General features: G+C 44.1%; 1 protein-coding gene across 7 annotated transcripts; it reads left to right on the forward strand.

Moving 5' to 3' along the window:
* Positions 1-1,225: 1,225 nt before the first annotated feature.
* On the forward strand, positions 1,226-26,494 carry zbtb7a (zinc finger and BTB domain containing 7a). Of its 7 annotated transcripts, XM_086282461.1 has the most exons (5): positions 1,235-1,342; positions 3,013-3,140; positions 14,095-14,658; positions 15,496-16,379; positions 18,440-26,494. In XM_086282461.1, the coding sequence occupies exons 3-5, from the start codon at positions 14,173-14,175 to the stop codon at positions 18,873-18,875; spliced, it is 1,806 nt and encodes a 601-aa protein (XP_086138587.1). In that variant the 5' UTR covers positions 1,235-1,342; positions 3,013-3,140; positions 14,095-14,172; the 3' UTR covers positions 18,876-26,494. The 7 variants fall into 7 exon arrangements, with proteins under 7 accessions (XP_086138586.1, XP_086138587.1, XP_086138590.1 ...); XM_086282460.1 differs by lacking the exon at positions 3,013-3,140 and having other exon boundaries at positions 1,226-1,342; XM_086282464.1 differs by lacking the exon at positions 3,013-3,140 and having other exon boundaries at positions 1,245-1,342; positions 14,099-14,658.
* Positions 26,495-27,669: the final 1,175 nt, after the last annotated feature.

Below are 27,669 nucleotides of genomic sequence, written 5' to 3' on the forward strand. Positions count from 1 at the left end.
CTGAGTTGGACCTTTTTTAAATTTCACACATGCCTTAAATAAAGAAATGACAAATTCTCATCATGGGTTAGATTATGGGATATATTTACATGATGGTGTCATTCAGTTCCTGTAGTCGTGTTCTACTGATTCCCAAAAGTGCTTTAATGACTCGGTACCTTGTGACCCAACTGTGTTGGGATTTTTAACATGGTGTGTTATCCTGCTGGAAGCAGCCAAGATGAATATACTGAACATGGATGGCAACAACAGTCAGTCAGGCTGTAGCGTTTCAGCGTGGCTCAAAGTGTGCCAGGTCATGACCCCCGCCTCCCCCACACACACATTTACACCAGCAGCAGCAGCCTAAACTGTAAACGGCAGGATTCTGACTTTACCATCCAAATGTTGCAGCAGAAATCCACACTTATCACAACAGGCAATATTTTCCACTCTTTTGTTGCCTAATTTTTGTCAGTTGTATCCTCAGTTTCCTGTTCTCAGCTGACAAGAGTGGCACCCAGTGTGGTCTTCTGCTGCTCTAGCACTGCTAAGTTTTGTGTTCACAGATTGCTCTTCTGCACACCTTGGAAATTAGTTACTTTTATTTTCTTATAAGCTTAAGTAGTCAGGCCTATCTCCTCTGACGTCAAAAAAGGTGTTTTCACCCAGATAACCACTGCTCACTGGATATTTTCTCTTTTTCAGACAGTTCTCTGCAAATGGTGGTTGTGTGGGAAAACGCAGTAAATCAACAATTTCTACAGAACTCAGACCAGGCTGTCTGGAAAAATCACCTTGCCACATTCAGTCAGTTAAATCGTCTTTCTTCTCCAACCTGGTGCTCGGTTTGAGCTTCAGCAGGTTGTCCTAACTATGACTTCTTTTCTAAATGCACTGAGCTGCTGCCATGTGATTGGCTGTTTAGATAAAGAGGAAATTAACAGGTGTGTCTAATAAAACTGCCTGAGAGTGTAGCCCCTTTAATTTGAATAGTTACGATATGCAAACTGCAGCTAGCTTTTTCTTCAGCTTTTAATCATTAATTTTAAAGAAATTAGTAACTAAGGATTAAAAAAAGATGAAATAAAAATACAATTTGGCTACATGTTTACAAAATCTTACTTTTAGTGCATAGTCTGAATTTTGAGTGGCAGGTAGTAAGTGGGATTGGCTTGATGGCTTTAGTATTTCTTAATTATTGCCTGTGGAGCTGTTCTGATTGGCTGACAGAATTCCGTACATCAGTGCTGGTAACCCTAGCAACAGTGCCCTGAGTAGGGATAGCCTAGTTAGCTAACTTTGATGGTTAACACCTAAATGGCGACTGGAATCCAGGCTGCTGAATGCTGACTTCAGCGCGGTAAGTTTTATTCTTTATATTTTTTAATGTAATTTTTAAAAACTTTTGGGGCAGTGTTACTTTAGCATTGAGAGGCAGCTCGAAACTACGCTAAAAAAATAAATAAAACAAACGGAGGCAGAAGTAACTTAGAGGCCGAGCACCGCCGCTTGGCTGCTCTAGTTCTGTTCAGTTCAGTTTCTATTTATATAACCATTATATAACCATTAGACGACCCCCTGTGAGCAAGCACTTGGCGTCAGTGGGAAGGAAAAACACTCTTTTAACAGGAAGAATCTTCGGCAGATCCAGGCTCCAGACTCTATTACTTCTGTTCCACTGTATTTGGTATGCAAATAATGTGCATTTTATTCTATATTATTGAATTTAAAGCTTTATTTACTTATTTTAGAGATTTTAATGTATTATGCGTTTTTTATTAGATAAACATACTCAGTATTACATGAGTAATAAAAAATTTTTAAAAAGGTGTCCACATTGTTAATGAACATGCATAATTTTGAAAAGGCCCATTCCCCGTAATGAGTAAATTTACTTTAGATATTTTACTATAGATATTTACTACATGTGTATGATTAAACAGTTATTTTATATGAAGCACTTTTCTGGCTCTGCCAATTTTCACGTTATAGGCACATAGCTGCACATGAGCCTAAAAAAACACAAACAATGATTTCTGTCCTGGTTTTCTGTACTGTGTTTGTTTCTGATCTAATATTCTGATTTCCTCTGGGTCACCCACATTGGAAAAAATTTTGGTAACACCCGCTGCGTGTTTCTAATGCAGTGTGGCCGTACTGGGCTGGAACAGAATAAACGAGTTAGAGACCTTATTAAATTTTACCAAAGATCATGAACACATGCCCGGTGAATGTTGGTAGAGAAGTGTTTGGTCCGTAACTAAGTAACCATTCTTTTAAAGACAGAAGTGAATGCTATTAACTGGACAGATCCCCTGACATTAATCCAGTTGTATATTCTTTGCTATATTTGCGATGGAGCACTCTCTGCTTTACCTCTCTTGTGTTGGCTGACCCCAGGTATTTAAACTCATCTGCTCCTTGCAGCTTGACTGTTACATCTGTCTCCCTGTCATTCAGGTATTCTGTCTTCCTTTTCCTGACTGTCATTCCTCTTCTCTAAGAGCATACCTCCACCTCTGAAGGCTCTCGTCCACATGCTACCTACTCTCACTACAGATCACAGTCTCATTTGAAGAGTCCTGTCTGACCTCATCTCTCAACCTGTCCACACTGCAAACAAGAAGAGGCTCAGAGCAGATCCCAATGTAATCCCACCCCCACCTTAACGCCATCTGTCACTCTTACCTCACGCCTCACCGCTGCCTCTGTCCTCATACATGTCCTGCACTACCCTCACATACTGCTCTGCCATTCCTGACTTCCTCGTGCAGTGCCACAGTTCCTCTCTCAGCAGCCAATTATCTGCTTTTTCTGATCCGCAAAGACACAGTGTAGCTCCATCGACTTTCTCTGTACTTCTCCATTGACACTCTCAAAATAAAGATCACATCTGTAGGGCTCTTTCTCAGCATGAAGCCATACTGCTGATCACTGATCGTCACCTCTCATCTTAACCTAGATTCAACAAATCTTTCCTACAGCTTTACGGTGTGTCTCATCAGCTTTATCCCTGTGTATTTACTACAGCTCTGCACATCAGTCTTGTTCTTGAAAATCAGTCCAGTGCACTTCTTCTCCAGTCCTCAGGCTCAAACTCTCTAAGATTGAGTTAAACAGTGTCAAAAGGTCCACTGCCCTCTTCTAGACATCCACAGGTATGTCATCTGAACCAAGTGCCTTTCCACTCTTCATGCCTTAGCTGCCCTCACTTCCTTACTAATCCTCTGCACTTCCTGATTCACTAACTTTCCTCCATCTGTTGTCCACCCTCTCTCATTTTCTTTATTCATGCACTCCTCAAAGTGCTCCTTCCATCCTCTCAACACACTCTCTCCACTCATTAGTACATTAGAAATCCTTTTGAACGATAGCTATAATAACATGCAACTCACAGTTACAAGTTACACTGATAGTGTACTTTGGGGCCTGCATATACAGGAAGAAAAAATGTTTACAGACACAATAGCCTGTGCCAGTTTCATTAAACTAAGCATTATTACCTGCATGTGAAATGTGCTAAAGACTAAACTGGAGATTATACAAAAAAGTCTATGCCTGTGGTCACAGAAATCTTTTACCAAATATATATCGACCTTTTGTAAGAAGGTCATGGCAGTCTGTGGACAGGAATTCTTGTTAACTGCCTTCTTTTTTTGCTGAGATATAATCAAAACCATCATTCAGACAGTAATGACAAATCCAGATCTGATGTGGGGTGTCTGGCACTGGGGAGGACCAGTTTATATTGGACCGAAAAGCGACATTGCTATAAAAATGTCTGACATCATCTCAGACTGCTGTGGACTGAGAACAACTCATTTTCATTGTGGGTAATTAGGGCAAAACTGAATAGAAGGCATCTTGTGAAAATTTTATGTATTTATGTGAATGTGTATATCCTGGTTTGGTTTTTGTTTGTTTGTTTTTTCATTTCGCTTTGGCCACAGCCGGTCAACCTGCATTCTCTTGTCTTAGCTTTGGAAATTATAGCAAGTGGTAACATCAAAGGTTCACATACTGCAATTCACATGTTTTTCTGAACTTTGTGAGCTATAACTCCCACGTGCTAATGTGGAGATTGGCTGAACAGTGCCCTCTAGACAGACAGTGTGTCACTGCCTCACCCTGCCAAATAGCCCTTAATTCCCCTGCATGTGTGCAGTGCCAAGTCAGTGTCAGGCTCTGCTACACTGTGGGACTCCTGTGTGGCTCAAAGACTGTTCACAAACAGCAACATTGTGTAAAGTGTGTCTTGTATGTGCGTGCTTAAAACATCTTGCTTAAAAGTGCATTCAGAGGTGTGCTGGGTTGGTTCATGGTGCAACACGATTATCAAATACATCTTATGCTCCATCCCACTCAGTGGTACAATGGCTGGCTTGCTCTCACTGAGGGGGTGTGCCAGTGGGTGGTTGGAAGTGGCGCAACATCAGATACACGGACTGTAAATTTACACACGGGAACTCGCTGTTCTCCACAGTGGGTAAGACACGTTTTCACTTAGAAATGTCTTCTCTAATACCTCACCTGTTGGAGCCTGGCAGGTATTATGCACAAACACTGTGCAGAGCCAGAGTGTATGTGTATAGAGGGGGGTTGCTGGCAGCCCCCAGTGTATGTGCTGGAATGTGCCAAGACTTGCTTTTGGGGTGGGACACCATGACCTCAGGCAATAGGATGGGTGGGTGCGACTCAACTGACAGAGAAAAGGAAAGGAGCAGCAAGAGATGAGGCGGGTGAGAACAGACACGGACTACAACACTGTTTAGCATTCCCCCCCCCCCAAAAAAAAAAAAGAAAGAAAGAAAGAAAGAAAGAAAACACGATTGTCTGTGGAGGGGAACACTGGAAGACATTCACTGTGAAACTGCTGAGTGGGAAGCTGTGGGTTAATGATTGGTGTTACATGTGAGTGACTTTATTACTTTGATAACTGTCAACTGTTTTAGCGCAAAATGATTTTCACTTTACTTTTATTCCACGGAGGGAGGAGGGAGAAGAGAGCGAGGGGGGGGATGCTGTTTCTTTAAGAGAGAGAGAGAGGGAGAGAGAGAAAGGGAGGGACCTCTTTGCCCTCCAGAAACCAGGAAGGGAATTGAGTTGATCTGCTGCTGCTTGGTTAGCGCATACGGGGCTTTAAGCTGCACAACAGTGAGAGGGAGAGAGAGCTCCGGAGAGGAGGAGAGGAGAGGGCTGAGCTAACCCACAACAAGCACCACCACGGCCATCGCAGGTGAGCTAAAGACACCCTGTCATCCCCCCCTTCTGTCTGCCCTGGGCCTGTCGAACAGAGAAGAGCAGGGCAGAAGAGGAGAGGAATGAGGGAGGGGGCCAGAGAGGAGAGCAGGGTGGGGGGGTTGGCCAGAGAGGAGAGGAGAGGTGGGTCGCAGCAGTAGTCTCCAGTTAAGGTTCCTCTTTTTGTTTTAATCCTTCTAAAGTACTTCCTCTGTGCTGCTCTTTACCTCTGGGGAATCTTGAGATAAAGTTTATAGGATGTGTTCAAGGCATTAACTTTTCAGGCAGGTGGAAGCACTTAGAGGAGGTGGAGGTGGTGGAGGAGGGAGAGTAGGGGAGGGGGGGTTCTCGAGATAGAGAGCGAGAGAAAGAGATGGGGGGGGGGGGCAGTGAACAAGGAGGAGGAACCAAAAATAATTCAATCGGACATGATAAAAGCAATGGCAACAACTTTTGGGGATGGCAGCGATTGAAAGGCTCCGTGTGGTGTGAGTTGTGTGTGGAGGGCATGTTGGAGTGGCACTGGTACACTGCTCACCATATGAATAAGTCACAAATTAGGGCAGGAGTTTCAGGGGTCTGCCATGTCACTGTAGCGTGAGCTGATGAAAGACTTCAGTACTGCTCTGACAGTTGAGGCTGAAATGTTGTTGCTTTTTTTTCCCCCTGCGAAGCTCTGCCCTGCTACATGGCTGCTCTGTACTTTAATACCTGGCAGCCTGCTAGCAACATACTGTAGTGTATAATTCAGCTCCGAGTGCTTACGTTAGAGGAGGCTTGGAGATAGTGGGGGTGGTGAGGGCAGAGGGAGCTGGGACTCGTAGTGTACAGCAGGGACCGTAAACCAGGTCAGATGGAGTTGCAGAACTCTATATCCCAGAGTGCCTTGCCCTCGGCCATCCAGGAAAGGGAACAGCCGCCAGCCTATCCCAACAAGGAGGTGTGGTGAGTGAGCTGCTGTCAAGCCAATGAGGGTGGGGGATGCAAAGCTGAGGTGTGGGCTGAAAATAGAGGGGGGGTGGTGTTGGTGGTTGGGGGGTGGGGGGTAGGTGTCTGTTTGTGTGGGATCAGGCAAGGGCTTGCCTGTATGACTAGGGCCACTCGTAAGTTTCCTGTCTGGTGGAGTTCTAGCCCTGCCCAGAGACGGAGGCAGCAGTGCTGGCCGGCAGGCAGGGGAGGCAGATAGGGCTCGGGAAACATTTTCAGCCTATTTGGTAAGCACCACAAAGGCATCCACACACACACACACACACACACACACACACACACGCGTACACAAACTGGGTCTTTAGGCTGTCACTGAAAGGAGACGAGAGGCAAGCAGAGGAAATAAATGCCATAGCATGTTGTGGGTGAGAGCAAAGGGGCTTGACAGAGTTCAGAGTTCTTGACCCACTTGCAGATAAAGGAGAGAATGGCAAATAGGTCACTGTTGAGTGCAAGTTTGTGCACAGAGAAATAGCTGCTTGTTTAAACAAAGTTTTTCCTTTCCACCACGCTAACTTTTTAAACTCTGGCCATTTAAGCTCATTGTGCACGGGGGTTATTTTTATGCTGTTAAGATGCACTTTTCTTTGAATGTTTTTTTACCTACTGCTGTGATTAAATTGCTCTGCTGCTATTATTAGTAGAGTGAAAAGATGAAGACAGTCGCACATCCTGTACTGCTGCTTCTTTAGGGCTGTTAAACCAACTCCACAAAAACCACCATATCAGATGTTTTCTAGACTGTAGCAGCGCGACCACGCTGATCGCTGACAGGGTACAGGTGAGCAGTTGAGCAACAGCTTATTTGAGAATCATCAGTAAGTGGCATCTCTTCTTGCTGACAAAGAGAATATGTGACACATCTCGTGACAGCTGATTTTCGCTTGTAGGGGAAGCTGTCACAGCGAAGTCCATGCAATATTAAAATAGCACATAATCTCTGGAAACCTTCTCCTGGAGAACTTATGTTCTTGTGGCTTGATTTCAGGTTTTCTCAGCCAGCTGCACCACGGTCAATCTCATGACATGTTTTCTGCGCAGTCCATTCACCCACTTCATCACCAGTATCTTGTTAAAAGCAGATTCTAATCTTGTCTGCCGTGTAATGCTTTCTTGCGGCTCGTGGTTTAAAGACTTCATAGCAACCCTCGGCTGCTTTGCCCGATAACCAGATGCATATTTTTTGGCTTTGCATACTTGCTGAACTCGTTTTTTAAGTGTGTGGGCACGGAGAGGGTACAAGCAGAGCGCAGTACACGAAGACGCCCAAGTGCTGGGAAAGTGTTTGGAATGTTTCTCCGAAGGTGACAGGCGATATTTTCTATTTAGCCCAGTGTTACAAACAAATGCATGTATGTATTAGTTACAGTAAATGTTGTGTTGATGTTGTGCTGTGTTATTTCTTAGGTACTACTGTGTCAGAAAAGTATAGTTATTTCAAGAGAATTCCAGCAAGAGGTTAAACTAGGACGCCATATGTGTTTGTATGGGTGTGTGCACGCATGCGTGTGCGTCTGTGTTACCAACAATAGACTCCAGGGGAATTGCAGGGGACTTCAGTGGCTGTGGGCAGGTCCAAGACACCACCCATCAATTTGGCGGTGAGGCTGAATACAGTTTGATATTCCTGTATGTTTGTGCCTACACCACTATGGCCCAAAACTAGCAGGTTCAGACAGACTGAGAAGACAGGTTGCGTGATGTCGCCGTGGCAGTTTGAGGGTTCGTTTCGGAGTGAAATGTTGGCTGTGTACTGTACATCGCATGTAACAGTCATTGTGTTTGTTGAGTTTTACTTTTTTTTTCTTCATGTGGGCACATAATCTCTAGTATCTAGTGTCACTCGTGTTGATATTTTCTTGTCGTGCTGTGTGCTAAACTGTTTCTCTGCCCCGTCTCTATACATGCTCTTTTATATGCGTTTGCACATTTATCTCCAGTTCATATTGTTTGGTTAGCCTCCTCCATGGTGAATGCAGCTTCACTTCCCCCTAATGTTTGGTTCCCCTGGTCAGCTGCTTAGTATACCACAGCTTCCAGCCTGGCTAGACAGACAGACCCCTCTCTGTTGTTTTTCTGTTGTTGTGCTGAAGTCTAGGGGGAGTAAAGGGGCTTCTTCTGTTCTCTTCTGGGACATTTATTATGGAGAGGCCAACACAACCTGATCAAATTAGAGTGGGAGAGTAAAAGGCTGAGATGTTTTTCAGAGGGGGGGGGGGGGGGTGAAGCTAGACTTGAATTTCCACACTTGGGGAGTTAAATGTTTTGTTAAGCGAGGGTTTTTCAATATCAAGTAAAAACCATGGAATAGTCGAAGGCGGCAGGCTTCTGTCAACACTTTAATTTATTGTGAAGTTGATATTAAGAACTGTAGGACAGAGTCCAAAGGCTCATTTTTAATTAAGCAGAAAGGCCAAGTGATCAGGAAGGAGGATATGAGACCAAACTGACGCTGTCCGCACGTTGATTTAGAGAATTGGTTTGCAATGAAACAAGAGAGACGATGGGTGGGATGCATTAGGGGATGGTGAGACTCGGGAGGGTGGGTTGGTCTGCGCTGCTTTGCCTCCTCAGCAGTGGAAAGGGGAAGTGGGTGATGTGGTGGATACATGCAGTGCAGACTCTGAGACAGAGATGGAGCAATGATGAGATGAGAGCGACAGATGAGAGGAAGGGGGAGGCGGTGGTGTGTGCGTGGAGGGGGGGTCAGACAGTAGGGACAGAGAGATCGAGCAAGCAGAGAGCTGGTCATCTGATAACAGAGCGGGTTCTGTTACACGCCTGCAACAGACTCACAGGAAGTCCTCTTTCCCCGTTGGACTGCGCATGCACAGAGCGATGCAGCCGGGGCATGTTGGGCCTGCGGACCGACCGATTGGCCAGCTCAAGTTGTGCCGGACGACGCAGTGTAGGGGTGTAGTGCGGTTTCTGAAGGCACGTCTTAGATTTTCATACACTTCCTGGTTGGCAGCATGGCAGTGTCAAACTATGTTACTCACACTAAAAGGAACTCAGACTGTGGATGTGGTTTTATTATGCTGCAGCCTGAGAGAAGTTAGTCTCCCTACCATGTTTTATAATTCTGATCAGCGGCACAAAATTGTCATCAAAACCACAAAACTGTAACTGGCTTTAAAGAATTGTTGAAGTTAAAGCTTTACTTGTAAAAAACAAAATCTGAAAGATTTGATTATCTACCAGCGTGGTATTTTCTTTTCTACATTTAGTGACCACAAAACAAGATTTGTAGTGCTTGCAACAGTGTTTTATTTAAGAAGGTCCCTTTTTATTTAGACTGCTACTTCAGGAGTTTAAACTACATCAGAACATCATTTACATATGCTTTAAGTAAAATGCTGTCTAATAAGAGAAGATGTCCAGGTGCAAAAAGAAAGATACTTCTGTTATTGTGTGCATTGCGAGAGCAGTCATTTCGATGTGTCATGCTAAAGTGAATCACAGTTTTGTTTTTATTTGTTTGTGTGTTTAGTAGGCTGTGGGTCTGAGTACTACAGTGCAAACGGTCAGGAAAATAAAACCATGCAAATTCAGAACAGTTTGAGGGCTTCTGCACTTCATTGACAGCAGCTACATGTCTCTCTTCTGGAGCTGTACGGCAGCACGAACACTCTTTAAGGAAATCATAAATCCCCCTGCTGGCTTCCTCAAATTAAACTTTGCCCCACTTGTGGGTGGTTACCTTTCCACTTATTGTAACAGGTTATACCAGGTAACCGAATGAGATCTCTTGAGTTTATCATTGACATCTGAGCCGGATTCCTGGGCCTCCATGTGCTCATGAGTTATGAGCGAGCTTGTAAGTTTAACGCCCTGCCTCACCCACCACCTTTTCACTGGCTTTGTGTCTATGTTTTGGCAGTGCTTCCATGGTTAGTTTCTAGTGAAAGCTGCCAGGCCTAGGCCAGCCCTCGCAGCTTCAGTTTTATCAGTTGCTTACTCTCTTCCTGCTTCGCTCCCAATATGACCAATCAGGTTTCCTTCCACTGCTGGCAGCAATGAGTCACTTAGCTGTGGCACTTGATCAAAATCCACTTTTCCTAGGAACTGCCACCCCCCTCCTCATTCCAGTTATCTTGCGATGTCCTCTTTGTCCCACCTTGAACTTTATTGACCTGAGTAAAGTGATTCCCTTGGTTGTTGCCATAGAGGCAAAAACAGTTGAGTTAGTTTGTGAAATAAGGGCAAGGGAGAAAGAGATATGATTTTTTTTTTTTTTTTAAAGTGTTATGGAAGAATAGACGGGGCCATAGGGCCAACCAGATGCAAAGATTTTTCACGTTTTCATTTCTGGAGCCGCAGTTTCCTCGAGTCTTTATACAAACACTTGAGGTCCTAATAAATGAGTTACTTGGATAGCGAATGAGATGGTGAATGCATAAAGTCTTCACCCGAGTAAAATTGAGAAATAATTGTTCTCTTGTAAAAAGTCTAGGACTACAAACAGATAAAATTAATAATTTTCCTGCATTTCACTTTTAAAACATGGCTGCTACATGCTCCATTAGCATTTATAGTTTAAGGGCTCTTTAATTCACTCATGTTTGTTCTGCTTGTTCTCTTTTAAAGGCAGATTTCTCAGCACTTTTGAGTTGTGTAATATTTTTATGAGCCAATTACAAATTTTCATGTTTTTCAAGTTTAAGAAAGAGGTAACTGAAAGTTTTGAATAACAGACAGATACTGATGTGGTATTCGCTGTGAAATTTGGTTGACGGTTGTTTTTCGGTTGCTTTTTTGTTGTTGTGTGCATTAGGCAATATATTTTCTCATCTAAAAACCACCTGAGGTTGCGCAGACTGTTTCTTTGTATTTTGGAATGAGTGGTATGTTTCACAGATGATGTGTTTCGGCCAAAATACTACTGCTTTTACTAAATACCCGCGCTTCCCGTCATAACGTGTTTGTCTGCGAGTGAGACTAAAATCGGGTACAACTGTCTTGGCAAAGATATTTAATGCATAGGTCACTGCACAGTCAATCGAAACAACAGCAAAACAGAAAGTCAAAAACGACCGTTGTGTGCAGATATATGGGAAGGGGCAGATTACAGATGAAATGAAGGTGATGAGGGCGGGGAAGGGATGGGTAGGTCCTATTTTAAAGGACTTGTTTGACTTGCAAAGCAGGCCTGGGTGCTCATGGACTGAGCTTTGAGAGGAGGCCCTACCCTGGACGGGGAGCACCAGGGACACAGACAGCTGCTGCGCTGCTTTGTGCCGGGCTGTGGGCCTTGTCACCCACAGGCATGAATTAGTGATAAGGAATGTTTCAAGCCATGAGGAGGTGTCAGGATCAGGTTTGTTGCACTGTGTTTCCTCTTTCGTAGTGCTCTTTGTAGGTTTATTTGAGGACAGGTGGCTTTTGCATGCGGAGTTGTGCCTCCGTGCTTCATTGGCGCTGGATCAAGTTTGCGCATGTATGCGTGTGTGTTTTGTTTTTTTTCTTTATCTCCTCTCAGCTCAACGTCTTTACCCCAAAAAGCCGTGACCTAGGGTCAGCTTTGTATGTGCGGGGGATAGCGTGCTATACAAGCTTGTCTGGTCTAGTGCAGGTGCTGTAGATCTGTATTAGAGAGAAGCAGGTTGGCTCGGGTCTGGATGGGCTCACAGAGATCTATTTCCACCTGCGAAGGACGTGACCGGTAGCCATGTGGTTGCCCTTTCTCTTGCTCTTTCTTCCATCTCATACCGCTCGTGCTCGCTCTCTCCCTCCCGTGTCATCTCTCTTTGTCTTTGCTCTCATCTCCCTCCCCTCCCTCAACATATTCAGATGAGGGGTTGGATAATAAAATTTGCTCTTGCCATGTCTGACAGTCCGCTTCTATCAGAGCTTTGCGAAAGACGTTGGCAGTGTTTGCAGAGGCTTTCTGGTCAGCTGCCTATCAAAACTGAATTGAGTTAAGAGAGAATTACAGCAAATAATAAAAAAAATGGTGGAGCCATTACATATTTAACACTAATCAAACACAGCACAATGATGTAAACACGTAAATCAGTCTTGTGTGTGATCTCTGGATGTAGAAGCTTTTAGATTTTTGGGTAATTAATGCAAAAAAAAAAAAAAAAATCATTGACCTATTTAGTTGCTCATAATAAGCTTAAACATGCATCTCCTTATTTGTACAAAGGTGACATGTTGCCAAATCTCAGGTGTGTCATCAGATTTTTCCAGAGGAGAGAGAAGGAGAGGTTAGCATGGGCGAACTGGGACAAAAGAGGAGAGGCAGCCAGGTTTGGCAGGTTTGTTAGTGGGGTGTAGTGTACAAACACACCAGAAGGTCTGATCTGAAGGAATGTCATTTCAATGCCTTGCTCTCGTAGAGAGCAGCACATGCAACACATCCCTGCTTCCCACCACCACCCGCTGCCCCCTGCTGGGTCTCCCTGGCAGATGGAGAAGGGGGGAAAGGGTTGGAGTCTGTATGTGTGTGTTTGATATGTTATTGATGTTACAGTATTTTGTGTGCCCGTGCGTTCATAGAGAAATCAAGGATGGCTTGTTCTGCCGAAACCCCCCTTCCACTGCGCAGGCTTCAGTCGATCATTTTAATCTCCCCCCACATGTGAGCGAGGGGACAGGCCTTTTCTGAAACTTGGCACACAGTACAGGGTGGGGTAACCAGCTCAGACCGGATTGACAACCTCCCTTTTTAATACCGTTCCCTCGCAGCTTGTTGCGTGTCCTCTTCCTCCTCCTGTGGAGTTTTTTCCACAGGGTCTGCTCTGGCAGCCCCCCTCCCCCCCCCCCCTCCCCTCCACCTCTTTTCCTCCACCTCTCTCACTTCCCTCTCTGGCTCTCCACCGACACAGAGAGCATAGCCTGCACAGCCCAGCTCCCAGCATGCACTCTGATCCCCACAGCCCTCTGCCTATCTGTCCTCCACGACCTCTTACTTGATTCCTTGCACAAGTGCATGCACACTCCCATAGATGTGGGCGTATATACAAGGAAATGGGCTCCTAGCCACCTGCATGGATGCAGTCCAAACATCTTCACCCAATTGTTGACCCAAATGTAAATTGTTGCAGGCTACTGTTTATTCAGCACCATTAGAATCTAATTCTTTGCACCAAATATATGTAACAGACCTGTTTTGCACAGAGTTTGTAACCAATCTGCTTGAACAAAGTAAATTGTTTACAGCGTTCAGCAAATTTGGCAAGTGTGAAATGCTCATGGTGAAGTTTGGTTTCAGTCAGGTTTATAGCAGGCTCTTTTTATTTTGAGCAGCATGTCATGAAGATTTTGATGTATGTGGTTCTGGGAAGGTTTGATGTATTTTCACAGAAACTGTCGACATGTTGGTGTGAAAAAGCAGCAGAGAAGTTTTTGAACTGCCAAGAAATTAATGAATAAAGATGAGTGAGTCATTAGAAATTTTTATTGACCGGCTGGAAAAGTCAGTACAGTTTATTTGGTTGAAGATCATAGCCTAGAAAAAAGTCTGTATTCAAATGGTATCATATTAGGCTACAGACTGGTTATGACAATTTTTAAGAAATGAAATTCTTTTGACTGTATTCACATGTTGCTTCAAAGCTCAAATGGAGGCACCCTAATTGTACATTCAGTTTTATATTTGACAATATTGTCAATTTTTGGGCTACCAGATATGGCCCAAGTTCGTAGATGTTTTTGCAGTTTTTCCAAAGATATTTAAAAATCTTTATGCGTGTATTTTTACCAGCTGCGTACTGTGAACTGAGAGCTCTCCGTTCTTGTGCTTGATATTTAAATAATTTTCAAATAAGGCCTCCGCAAACTTTTGATTCAGATAATACATGTTTGTTTCTCTTTCTGCGTCTATGTAATACCTGTCTGCTAATTTCCTCTTTTTCTTTTCCACCTGTTTCTACTCTCCTTCAGATAGGCAGACGGACAGACGGCAGGACGGATACACGGGTGGGGGCTGTGCTAGGCGGCTCGGCGGCAGGCTGGTGGAAGATGTCGTTAGGAGCCGGCGGGAGGGGCGGAAGGCGGCTCAGGGGGATAGCAAGCAGTGGGGGTGGAGGAGGGAGAGGTGGAGCGGGAGAGGCGGAGGAAGGTCCTGTGGGGATCCCTTTCCCTGAACACAGCGCAGACATACTGGGCAGCCTGAACAAGCAGCGGCTCAGCGGGCTGCTGTGTGACGTGCTCCTGGTTTCCCAAGATCGGGAGTTCCCAGCTCACCGCTCCGTCCTGGCGTCCTGCAGCACCTACTTCCATAAGCTCTTCACGTCAGGGGTAGCCGCCGACCAACAGAACATCTACAACATCGACTTTGTGACAGCGGAGGCTCTGGGAGCTTTGCTGGACTTTGCCTACACGGCCACGCTGACAGTCAGTCACAGCAGTGTGGCTGAGATCCTTGCTGCTGCACGTCTCCTGGAAATCCCACCTGTCCAGGATGTCTGTACACACCTGCTGGACACCAAAGTGCTCTCCCCGCCGGTATGAGACTTTTAATGCTAAAGTAACTTGTGTCACAATTCAAATTTAGGCATGAACTGTACTTTATCCAAGTAACTGATTCATTCACATGGTCAAAGGGCCACCCTGTCATTAAGCCATCAACTTCAATTAATGCTCAGCATAGTGAAGCTTATATCACGGCCTTTATCAGTTTCTCTCACTATGCCAAACACACTCCCACAGCCGTGGGGTTAGTTCAGCGCTTACTCATTCTGAGCCAACAGCATTCATGGAGCGACAGCATGCTCTTTAACAGAGTACAGACACAGCACATTGCAACTACATTTCAATGTGATCAAGTGTAGCTGTGACATGCTGCACTGCATGGATAATGCTTTACATCATGAGATAAGATGATGTGATGTCAAATCATTATCGGAAGCTTTCTAGCATCTGTTGTTACATTTTATCAAAAGTTGAAGCCTCTTGACAACCTTTTTCAAGACTGGTGTTTTTAAGAGTTACAGAGTACGGCAGCGAAGACATACACAGGATCGTGTGCTGCGTTATTGTTCGTTTTATACATACACCGGGCATGAATGTTCTTTGCCAATTAGTTTTCATTTTCTCATTGCGCATACTAATACCCATGAGCGTACTGAGCGCCTCGGTTTGCATCCAGGATACCGAGTCAGTGCTGAAAAGCATCAGACCCTACAGGTCTGCACGCATCATCCTTTTGTATCTGATAAACATTTTAAAACATTTTATTTTAAACATGCATTTCCTCCTCTACCTTTAGTCCGTCTTCTCTTTATGTTTTTATTTGTGTTTTTTTTCACAGGCTTGTAACACTTCGTTTGTTCTTATTTTTAGGCGGGCAGTGAGCAAAAAGGTGAGGGTGAAGATGAGGATGGGAAAGGCAAAGGAGGAAGGGAGCAGGGGAACCGGGTGCGGGCCCGGGAGTATCTGGAGTACTTCCAGAGAGGGGCGCATTGGAGCAGCAGCTGCAGCACGCCGGAGCTCAGGGACCTGCCCACCGCACACCTGCACTTTAATCACGGTAATGGGGGCACCCCCAGCAACGGGGCCCCTGTTGGCCCCAGCGAGTACTACTCCCCCTTGGCCCTCGCCTTGTCCCAGGTCCCTAAACAGGAACCAGAGGAAGAAGACGACGATGAGGATGAAGATGAGGATGGGGACGCGGTGCAGGGTAATGGAGGAACCCTGGGGTCCTCATACTACCCTCCGTCCCAAAACGGACACTTCTACCTCCCTCACAATTCTAGGCTGGGGCAGGAGCCCGAAACGGAGGACACTTGTAGGGAGGCGATGATAACGGAGAGGGGTTCAGCAAGTGCCCTCCTGCAGCAGATGATGGACTCCATCGAGAGGCAGAAGGAGCGTGCTACGACCGGTGAGGACCAGGGAGATGGCGATGACCCTGACATGGAATTTTACTTGAATTATTTTAGCAGTACACAGCACGAAGATACAGCGTCATCCGCTGTAACGCAGGGAGTGCCATCACTCTGGTTATCAAGAGGCAGTACAGCCCAAGACAGAGTAGGAGCAGAGAGGGGGGTCGGAGAGAGAGCCAGCGGGGGTGGAGGAGAACGGAAGATGCGCTCCAAGGCCTTCCAGAAGTGCCCCATATGCTCCAAGGTCATTCAAGGGGCAGGCAAGCTCCCGCGTCACATCAGAACGCACACGGGAGAGAAACCCTACGAATGCGCCATCTGCAAAGTGCGCTTTACCAGGTAAGCCCAATTAATGAAGAGACTTCCTCAAGTCACATGTGCTAATAGTCTTGGACACTGTTGACAAAATGGCCAGCAGCGGGGAAACACAAAGCCAAGAGCAGGAGTATTAGCGCTAACCAACTTAGCTTTGTATTAAGTAGACAGTGCAGCTTGTGAAGCTGTGTGTGTGCGTGTGTATTTACGTGAAGATGGAGTGATTAGGCCCTAACCAGGATTTTTCCCGACATAACATTGAAGCTGAATGTTAATAACAATGCCACGTAGAATCTTTCAGGTCAGAGAGAGGGGGCTGGAGGGTTGTAAAGGTCTGTTTTATTGTGACAGCCTTCATAGCAAAGTCCTGGAATTTTAACGTAGGGGTCCTATAAAAGAAGGCAGTGCCATGGTAGTGTTATCTAGTGGAAGGCTGCTATAAAGTGCTGTGCTCTGATACAGAGGGGGATTACAGGCGCTGGATGGTGCTCTATGTGCTCCAATGCAGTAATGTGAACTTTTGATCTCTGGTTATGTTGATTATTGCCCACAGCAGAGTAGTTACACCACCCCCTCCTCTCTCTTTCTGTCACTCCCTTACCTCTCTAATGAAATCTGCCATGTCCTGCTCAAATAAATGTGACTAGGCTACAGAAGGGTACTCGAGTGCACATGTTTTCCTCTTATTTAAGTCTTAACTTTTCCATGAAATCGTTCCTTTAATTAATTAATCAGTGGACTTGTGCTGGAAATAGATACAGTTGGCTAGAAATAGCCAAAACCTCTGCTGGCAGGTAGGGAAGACCAATCTAAATTTACGTAAATTCAGATTGGCAGTGGGAAGGGGGCACTGTAATCTTAATCCTGTTTGAACAAGGTTAAGAGTGTGCATCGCACAGCAATAAATCACCCCTGTCCTTTAAATAATTCACCTCTGTCAGTGTGCCACTTTGTTCCAATGCTTCACCCTAACTATGCGTCTGCATCGTGTGTTTGTGTATGTGTGCACACACATGCGTTTCGTGGTTAACATTTCTATTTAGGGCACAGGTATACAGACCTCTGAGCGTTGCAGTGGGTTTATTTGTTTCCTTGTATGACAGCTAATCCACTTACCTGGCACTTGCATACACACACCTGTGGGTGGGTGGGTGTGTATGTGTTCAGATGCAGTTGTCTTAACTACGCTTGTTTGTTTAGAAGCCCTCTGCCCTCGGTACAGAAGGGTTAGGCGATTTAAGAGCTCGGAGCTGGAGAGATAGTAAGGGCTAAAGGGGGGAGGGAAGGACAAGAGTCAGATGAAGGCCAAAGAAGTCTGATAAAGTTTAGTAGGTGGTGTCATTGGAAAGTCAAATAGTTTTGTGTTATGAGATGCGTTTTGATATAGAGTCATGCTGTATGCTGTTTTGACTGCAGTGTTGTAGACCTCACAATTTGGAAAGCAAGTTTTCCACATGAGCTGTTTTATTCGCTCATGTGCGACACCTACAGAAGTCGGTCCCAGTACGACTCTTGTGGATAAATATAAGCTGCAAACTTGAGCTGCACTCAGTACTACAGTACTACTTCACAATAAATGTCAGCTCTTTCCAAATTATCCTGCAACCGTTGCGCTGCAGAGGAAATTCAGGTGTCCATTAAACATTTTTGCAATCTGTCAATTGTTGTTGTATTGTCGTCAAATACATGTTAACAAAAGGCGTAAAACGCTGATATAAAACTGATATTGTTATCATTTAGCAATAGTGCTCTTGCGTGCATTTACACAAATTAAAAGGTTAAGTTTATGGCTTCTCGTCAGTTAGACAGGGTACCTTCACAGAACTGGAGGAGATCCAGGAGATGGCTCTTAAATGGGAAATAAATCCATCCAAAGCATATTAGGCTGGCCACTGTATGTGTGAGAATTAATAATATAGTTTGAGTTAATTATGTATTTGTACGTGATATTGCACGAGTGATTAGAACCTGAAGTTGGCTGTGTGCACTAAGTGCATTCAAATGGGTGTGAACCGATCTTCTAGTGCAGCAGAGTTTTTGCCTTTGTATTCTTACTCGACCGTGTTTATTTTTCTCCCTCTCAGGCAGGACAAGCTCAAGGTTCATATGCGGAAGCATACAGGAGAGAAGCCTTACCTGTGTACACAATGTGGAGCTGCCTTTGCTCACAACTACGACCTGAAGAACCACATGCGTGTACACACCGGCCTGCGCCCCTATCAGTGCTCGAGCTGCTTTAAGACTTTTGTGCGCTCGGATCACCTGCACCGCCACCTCAAGAAGGACGGCTGCAACGGCATCCCCTCCCGTCGAGGCCGGAAACCTCGCGTGAGAGAGCCAGGGCTCCTCGAGGCCCCCGTGGGCCTGCTTATCCCCGGATCCGACACCGGCCCCGGGTCTCATACCATCAGGGGAAGGCGGCGATCGGAGTCGACCTCAGCAGCGGAGGTGGAGATTGCTGCTGGAGCACATGCACACAGTCCTCAGCTGCAGGAGCTAGCAGGGGAGGCAGGGCCCTGAGACTGCAGGGAAGACAAGGACACTGCTGGACACCATAGTCACTCTGCACCGCCTGTGAGACAGGCCAATGAACAGAGAGGAGTAAAAGATGCAAAGGCAATTTAAAAAAAATACAAAAAAAAAACTACAACAAACAACTAACTATTCCTCTATAAACCAAATCAGGGTGTCACAAAAATCTAATCTTTATATTTCTTTCTCCTATTACTTAGGACACGGCGTAGAATTGCAAGCACTTAAGTTGGTTTATTTGTTAAAGAGCAAAGAACGCTTCAAATCATGCACCCATTACGTCCACTTTCTGGGTCATTTCTTTCTTTGTAATAATAGGGTTTTTATACATATGTGGCATATGTGCTTAGGCAAATGTATGATAGATACAAAGGAACTCTGAGCAACTATGCAGTTGATTTAGATTTTTATTGGTTTTGTCCTCACAGCCTTCAAGCTCTAAGAAAGGTGTCTGTCAAGCACCTTCTGGCTGCTGTACGGGTGAAGCGAGGACAAATCCTCCCAATGAAAACAACTCTTTTTCTATTCTTTGCAGGTCTGAAATGTACAGTTACCATAGAAACACCATTGCCACAATATGGCATATGCAAGGAAAACTCGCCACAGTTTTGATGCAACAGTTTTTCTTCTCTAAATGTTCCAGAAAGAATGAGGCAGGGGTTTGATTGAAGTGTTACTTACTCTCTAAAATGCATTTTAAGAATCTATGGCTTGTCTTACTGAAAAGCAAATTCACTTTGAGTCAAATCCACTTTAATGGGGGCTCGCCAATTGCAGGACTCGGGAATACGAGGGGTGGAGGGTTTGTGTTTCTGAAGCACTACCATTGTCAATGTACATGTTGGCTTTACTACGTGGCCTCTTATCCCTCACAGCCCTGCAGTGTCAATATGTTTGTTCGCCCTTTTGATTTTGTCTTAATTTTTGTTTCTCAACATTTTATTTTTTTGACTGCTTTGGGTACTTGACACTTTATTATTGTATACATGTATATACAGCAGGTGGTGATATGACATTGGCCCCTCTTAATGCTGAGTTGTAGTTACCAATCACATTTTTTTTTCCTCGTAGGCTTGATGTCATATTTCTCAGAGAGTGAAGCTTGTGGGTGAACAAAACAAACTGTATGAATGTTCGATGAGAGAGGAAAAAAAAAAAAGCATTGATTCACCCATTTGTCCTAAACTTAACACTTGATATGTAAAGTTCCTGCCCAAAGGACGAGGGGGTCGATTGAATGAATGTGCTTAACTTTTTGCAGTTTTTCGGATTCTGTCCTTGTGTGACAAGGCGCGGGTAGCACTTAACCAACCGCAGGTTAAAGGAGCCTGAGTGAGAGAGTGACAAAGAGTACGAAGAGATAGACGAGCACCTTTTTTTTTTCTATGTTTGCACAGCTTTACTAAAGATATCCAACTGAGGGAGAGGTAATATTTAAAGGAAGCGGGCTGATGTGCGAGGAGGTTTATGCTTATTCCAATCTTTTTACCCTGGGGACCACACAACCGTAAGGCAACCTGTATGATGAAGAGAGCAATAAATACCTGTCCAAGTTGGGAGGCCAAATAGGAGCGCAGCTGCAGCTGGTTGATGGGGGAGGGGATCGAGGGAAGGGGAGGGGGATCTCGCAATGTCTGTTGCATTCCAAAAAATAATCTCCCCCAGCTCAGCCACGTTTCCAGGCAGGAGGGGATCAAATCAGGCCTTTTCTCTCACTCCCTCTCCCTCTGTAGTCCTCTAATGCCCCCGAACCAGCCTGGAGGGGATATTATTATATTAGAGCCTGGTGTTACTGTGGGGAGGACGCCTGGTGCTGGCAGTTTAGTGTGCGACTGTGTTTGCGTGCGTGTGTGTGTGCGTGGCAGCCAGGGTCCCTCTGGCCACATCATCAGCGTGTGTGAGTCAGCCACAGCCTGTTCAAACATGCACCCTGAGCTGCCAGCCCCAATACACTTTGTCTCGCTAACACACACACATGCTCACTGGGTCCAGGTATCCTGTAGAGAAGGGGAAAACACCAGAGCTGACATATGTGTTTGAATATTGTCAGCGACTCCATACGTTTGGATTTGTTCGTCTTAAACAATAATAAACTCCAGAATCCAACTTTAGTTTCCATACGAGCACATTGAGCCTTTTGCGTTAAGAGAACATGCATGTGATGTAGAGTGCCCCCCCTCCCCCAGCCCACCCTGTAATTTCTGCAGTAGTGCTTTTTTTTCAACTATCAGTCCTTTTGCACGTTGGATGGGAAGAGGCAGGTCATGATTGCACTTTGTTACTGAGGAGGGCACTTTGGTCAACGAAACGGGTACTTTGAAACAAACCAGTTGCAAATGAGATCAGCCTTTTCCTTCAGTGCGTGATGGTGAAGTCGAGCTCCTTCGCTGGTTTCGTTCAGGTTTTGACAACAAGCTGCCAAAAAAGAAAAGAGGAGACGAGTGTCGATCTCTACAAGAGAAGCCAGGCAGGTCCACACACACAAAAAAGAGTAAATCAATCCATGTAACTGAATGCACTTGAATTTAGTTGTAAAAAATCTAGTGATTGGTTTTTTTGTTTGTTTTTCTTTTGTTTTTTTTTCGTCTTAATGTAAAGTAAGGGGATAGAAGGAGGAGGTAGACAAGTGGAAAGAGCGCTGTGTGCGTGCATACATGCATTTTTATTGTTTTATTTTTTTTGCATGCATGTGCACAAGCATGCATTGCTGGCTGGCAGGCTGAAGGGTCTCAGGACAACGCTGGATAAACAAACTTGGTATCTACCCCATCTGTTCACCAGCTACTCTAAAATCTACATGTGTTCTCGGAGGAACTGCAGTGATAATAGGTCCGCGGTACCACAGGAGCGAAAATACCATATTGTAGAACAACACATTGGACAGTTGCTTGTTTACTTCACGGCTCTCTTGTTGCAGATTTGCATAACTCTTTGTTTACCCTTGTTGGCCATTGTCAGGGTTTGGCCAGGTCTTGAGAGTTAGTTTCTATTTTTGTTGTTTCGTTATGATAAAGATGGGGTTAATTATTGCACAGTTTGACTCCTGCAGGCAGACCGATGTAAGCGGGGCAGTCTAATGTCTTGTGATCTTCATGTATCGTGGTACTTGGCTTGGACTGCCTAAACCCACTTATCTTGACGTGGCAGAAGTTTTACCTGTCAAGACCCGTGGGTCATCTTAAACACAATGTTTCATTGGACCTTAATGTTTCCCCAAATGTCTTATGTTGTTTGTTGATTAACCAAAGTTTTTTGCCCTCCATCTTAGTCTACTGTAAACAAGAGATATTGAAAGTATGTCTATAATTTTTCCAGGCTGGGCCTCCCTGACTAAGCCACACACAGATGCCCTTCTCTGGAATACATATGCAGAAATGTGTGTCTACTTACTTGAGTTTGCTTTCTCTCACTCTTTGTATCCTTGTGGAAAATAGAATTTGAGGTGTAAGGATGTATAGCCTTTTGTTTCTGTCTACACTCGTTTTTCTTAAAATAACGTGTTGTGCTACAGCTATTTTTTTTTTTTCTAATAATTATACGTGGGTGTGGGTGTGAGTGTGAGTGTGCGCGTGCGTGTGTTGTGTGTGTGGTCATGGTTTTGGGATGTTGTGCCAGGAAGGTGGGGCTAATGGGTGCTTGGGTGGGGTTATGGATAAAAGCCTGATAGCACTGGAAGTGGTGCTTTAGCTGAAAGAGCAAAAGTTTGCACTAATGTTAAATGTCCTTGTCCTGCTTATGGGAAAAGGACAGGGGACCTCAGAAAGGCCTGCGAGTTTCCATGAGCACAGAGCAGTGTGGTTAATACTCAGTGGTCTCATTAAGAGTCCATCCAACCCCTCCGTAGAAATAATCATGTATAGTATATTCAAAATATACAGACGTCCAGCAACAATAAACACCAAAGGAGAAAAAAACTGCTTTCATTTAAGTCACTGGGCATTTTAAGCTACCAATGTAATGTTTGATTATTACTTTTACTGTTTAATCTGAAGGCTCTTAAAAAGAGATTTGGGATTTTTTTTTTTTTTGTCTTTTTGATAGAAGTCAATCATACATGCTCTTTATACATGAAAATCTAAATATAGAAAATTTAGGCAAGCAGCAAATCTTCTCTGAAAAAACAAAAAAAACTACTCGTTCCTGATGATGGCTCAGATGCAATGTTTGACGATGCCACAGATACTCATTCCAGTTCTTTGTCATTCTGAGATTTTTGTCTTATGTTGAGTCCACTGACGGATTATCGATCCTAAAATCTGATGTGTTTTTTAAATACTTTTGTTACTGCTGAATTGGATGATTTCCATTTACCTTCTGCTGTTTGAGCTGAGTTTAAATGTTCTCTGGTTGAGACAGACGGTGACTTTGTGGCCTTGACTGGGCAGTGCTGAGCTCATGGTGGTGTGTGTGTGTTTTCAGACGGTAATGTCATGCGGCGTGGGGCTGAGGCTCACTCCCACCAGGTGGATTGTGCAGACACAAGGGCCACAGTGTGCCTTATGTGGACAGGAATAAAAAATTTTAAAAAACTCTATTTTTTTTTATTTTTTTTACCATTTAAACACTTTTCTTGTAACATTGAAACCAAATTGTTAAAGCTGATTGGCTCGTACTAAAACGATAGTTAGTACTGAATGAACTGATATATTAGTGTCTCTCTCTGCCTCCGTGGCTCCACAGCTGGTGTGTCCCCAGCCTCAGCCCCAGGCCAAGGTTACTCTGACACAGGCTGCACCAAGACAGTCTCAGAACTTCATTGCAACTGTGTTTTGTTTTGTTTTTTCCTTTTCTTTCAAATGGACCTTGAAATGTTATTTTTTTTCTGTGCTATTATCAAAGACTTTTTGTAAATCTATCTGAGAAGGCCATAAAACAAAGACAATAACAAGCACGATAACTGCAAAAATCAAACAAAGCAGAATGGGGTGACTGTTAATATGGTGATATGGCGACTCGTGGCAGCAGAAAGGGGGCTGTTTGCTTTGCTTCGTCATTTTGCTGCACACCTGATTTATTTTTTTGCACGTTTTCCATCAGGCTGTCGAAGCAGGGCAAGCTGAGCGCAGCATATGCAGTACGGCAGTATGCACAGCGTGGCTCTGGCACTTACACAGACAGCCCTGGGTCCTTCAGAGAGGCAGGCTGCTGTCTGTTGGCTGCTCTCAGCCAAGCGGGGACAGTTTGCACTTGGAGTCTTTCTCTGTCTCTGGAGATACAAAGGTTGGCATACAGGGAGGAGCAAATCCAGGTGGTAGGAGAGGGCTGAATGTTGTTTTCAGGGATGAGAGCAGGAAGCCCAGGTAACTGTTCAGTGTTGGTCCTCTACGCTGATGGGAAATACGTGGCCTAAGAAACGTAACACAAAAGAGGTCACCGCAGAGTTCACATTGGGGAACTGCAACCATCAGAATGTTGCATATCTCTTTTGTCTCTATGTAAGTACTACTCAGGTGGAAAATTCACTGCTATGCATTGGGTTTCAGTGTCTGCTCAGTTGATCGTATGTCTAATCAAACTCTGTGTTCTTGTTCTGTCTTTTCTTTCTTCGTCATACAAATATTTACCGTAATAATTCCCAGAAAGGTACTGGCATGAACAGTTCCCTCTTTGTAAAGTGGATGCGACCAACCTGTTTCTCCATCTAATATTGATCCAGTGAATTGTTAGTTGGAGGGAAGGAAGCCACTTGGGATTCAGTCTTATTAGTCGGACTGTAGCGTGCTTGAAAAGACATGGGGTTGGAAAAGCACAGGGGAGGGGGGTTTGCGTGTTCTCTCACTTTCTTCTCCCATCGCTCTCCCTCTCTGTGGAATCGTAGTCAACATCTTTGCTGCCGACTGGCTTTTGATCAAAGATCACACACCCTCAGCAGGGGGATTGGCAAGGGAGGGAGGTGTGGATGAGGTATGGAAGAGGAGACATTTTCACTTGTTGGTAACGTAAACCAGTTTGGGATACATTCCATAACTTCATACTGTGATTCCCACTTTTTAGCAAGGTCGTGCGTCTGAGGAGGGACAAGGAAGTGTTAGACATTCTGCGGATGGCTGTTTCTGTCCGTCTGTCTAGCCTCTTTATCCCACTACTATGTGACAGACAGACATGTAGACAGATAGTTTAAAAGGCCCCGGTGTAGCACTATCAAGCTGCCTTTTATCAGCTTCTGCGATTGTAACAAAAGCACTTTGCGAAAGGCCATCCTGAAATTGTGTGCTTTTATTTCATCCTTATCAATATTGTTTTGGTTATTTTGTCCCTGTCTTTTTGTTTTCTCAATGCAACTGATTATTTAAATGCAAAAACTATATAAGAAAAAAAAAAAACAAGAAAAACTTGAATATTTGGTATCTACAATGAAGATGGCTGTCGCCTCATCACAAACAAACACATCTCTGTTATATGTACCTGTTTTGCAGCTTGTTGCATAGTCACGCATTGGTGATGGTGGCGGGGGTACGGGACAAACCTCCCCCCCACCTGCTCTCTGTTCGCTGTCTGGGATCTTTTGGGGAGAAAGGTGATTTGATTTAATTTCTGGAGACTCTTTATTGAAACAGAAACCTGTATAACAGTTGCAAAGCTTTCTGAGAAGGCTCGCTGTGCTGAATGTTAAACATGCATTGTCGTATCTACTGCAGAATCTCTTTGTCTGTTGGTAAAGGTTGGATCTGGTATCCATATTAAGCGTAAATGATTATGAAAAACAGGACGAAATGGTCAAATAACCGTCATTTCCATTCTCAGATCCGTACAGACGTACGTTTTGGCCTTAACATCTACGACGAATCAAGATTACTGCAGTAGAGCGGAAAGAATACTATCGATCATAATAAGCATTCATTAAATTTATAGTTCAGTAAATGGTTTAATGTGGGAGAGAAGACAAATAGGCTACTATTTATAGATTGAGTTTAACTGTGATTACTATAATTCTTTATAGAGTTGGGGTTTTTTTTGGTTTTTTTCTGATGTACATTTTAAAGTGACCCAGTTCTCAAATCTGGACATTTCAGTGAAAATCTACACAGAATCACACGAAGCAGAAAACAGCTGCTCCACATGTGTCTGTGTGTGTGTGTGTGTGCGCGCTGTTTTTTTTTTTTTTCTTTCATTCCTGTTGCTGGGCACATGCATCGCTCTGTGTATCACAAATTTATCCCAGAGGTGGAATACCTGCTCACTTCTACCATTAACTCCAGTGACAGCGACGAGAAAATATAAATAGACATATTCAGAGTGCAGCAGATGTTTTTCTCTACATGATTCAGTGTGGATTTTTATTCCATAACCTCTTTTGTTTTTCTGCTCATTGCTAAGAAATCTGTCAGTGTGTATCTGTTGGAAGCTGCAGGGTGAACTATAGGTGATTTTTTTTTTCTTCTTCAGAGAATTTGCACTTTTTGGCAACACAAAGAAATTGTACATGAGACCACTAAATCCACAGTCTAAACCATATAATTCCATTTTGTGTCTTTTATTTGTTCTGTTCTTCTTCCTTTTTTTTTTTTTTTTTTTAATATATCCAAAAATGTCTGGCATCTGGTTGTCTGGTTTAAAGAATATAAAATCTTTCTATTAAAAATGATGGTTGCAAAGCTTTGTGTGGATAATTGTGTGTGTGTGTGTGTGTGTGTGTGTGTGTGTGTGTGTGTGTGTGTGTGTGTGTGTGTGTGTGTGTGTGTTTTGACACAAGTTTGTGTAAACAGTGCTCTTAAGTGGAAGTGTTATAAAACAAAGGCCTGTTAATTATACAGCGTGTACAGTGTTATAGTACTCGCTATCAAATAACTTTTTAAATTCTACAGTTGTAACAGGAAGGTGTTAGAGCAACACCTGCCTGTCAACACAAAGCTAACACAATTACCTTTAGAAAGATGTGTAATCATAGCATTCTTATTCTATGTGATCTTCTTAAATTATGTGTTTATGTTTTACGGCCTTCCTCATAAACGGCTGCCACCTATGAAATCAGTTCTCTAAACTGACCAGAAGGTGGCAGTATTGTCGCTGCTATTGTCTTTTTAAGGCTGAGTGAGCCTCATTTTGCTGCCATACATCTCTTAGGCTCATTCATCCTCTTCACCAGACATGACAACACAGTGTGTACATTATGACTGAAGAATAAAGACCTCCCCAGTTATTAAATAAATAACAGATTACTGTGCACACCATAATGCTTCTTATATTTCAGTTATAAATGTAGTATAAGAGAACTGTAATTAGCTAGTTTGGTTCCAAAGGAAAAGGCTAAGATGCTATTTAAGCATATGAATTAAGGTGAGGCCATCTCTACTATTTTTAAGACTAATTCTAACAAGAAGTCCTGAGGCAGACTGCAACCACAGGCTTGTTGTCACCCTGTCTTCCTGTTTGTCTCAGCCTGTCTCCCCAAGGCAATCCCGCGGGGTGACAGGGGTCACAGAATAGCTCATTAACCCCACCCCAATAGCCCACACATTGCTGCAGTCCTCAGGCCCTGACTGCACGTGCACACACACATTTTATAATGCCCCACTAATAGCAGTTAAGTCGACTTAAGCCCACTCTGTGAGCAGTATGCATTCAGGGATGCGCCATGCAAACTACATGTGTCATGCATGTTGCATGTACTAACACTACACTGAAGCATGGTCTTTTTGCTGACATTTTTATTTTAAGTGCCAAAAATGCTCACTTTCCATATTTCCAACAACGGGATCCAGCTTCAGCATGAACAGTAAGACAAATGCACGCTGGGTAACGTGTGAGAGTATGAGATGTTTCATTCAGTCATGCTGAATCT

This window comes from Aulonocara sp. 'chitande type north' Nkhata Bay, linkage group LG23, assembly GCF_057382095.1.
Source record: "Aulonocara sp. 'chitande type north' Nkhata Bay isolate Kocher_YH1m ecotype deep benthic linkage group LG23, A_spYH_male_GT1.1, whole genome shotgun sequence".
Lineage (NCBI taxonomy): Eukaryota > Metazoa > Chordata > Actinopteri > Cichliformes > Cichlidae > Aulonocara > Aulonocara sp. 'chitande type north' Nkhata Bay.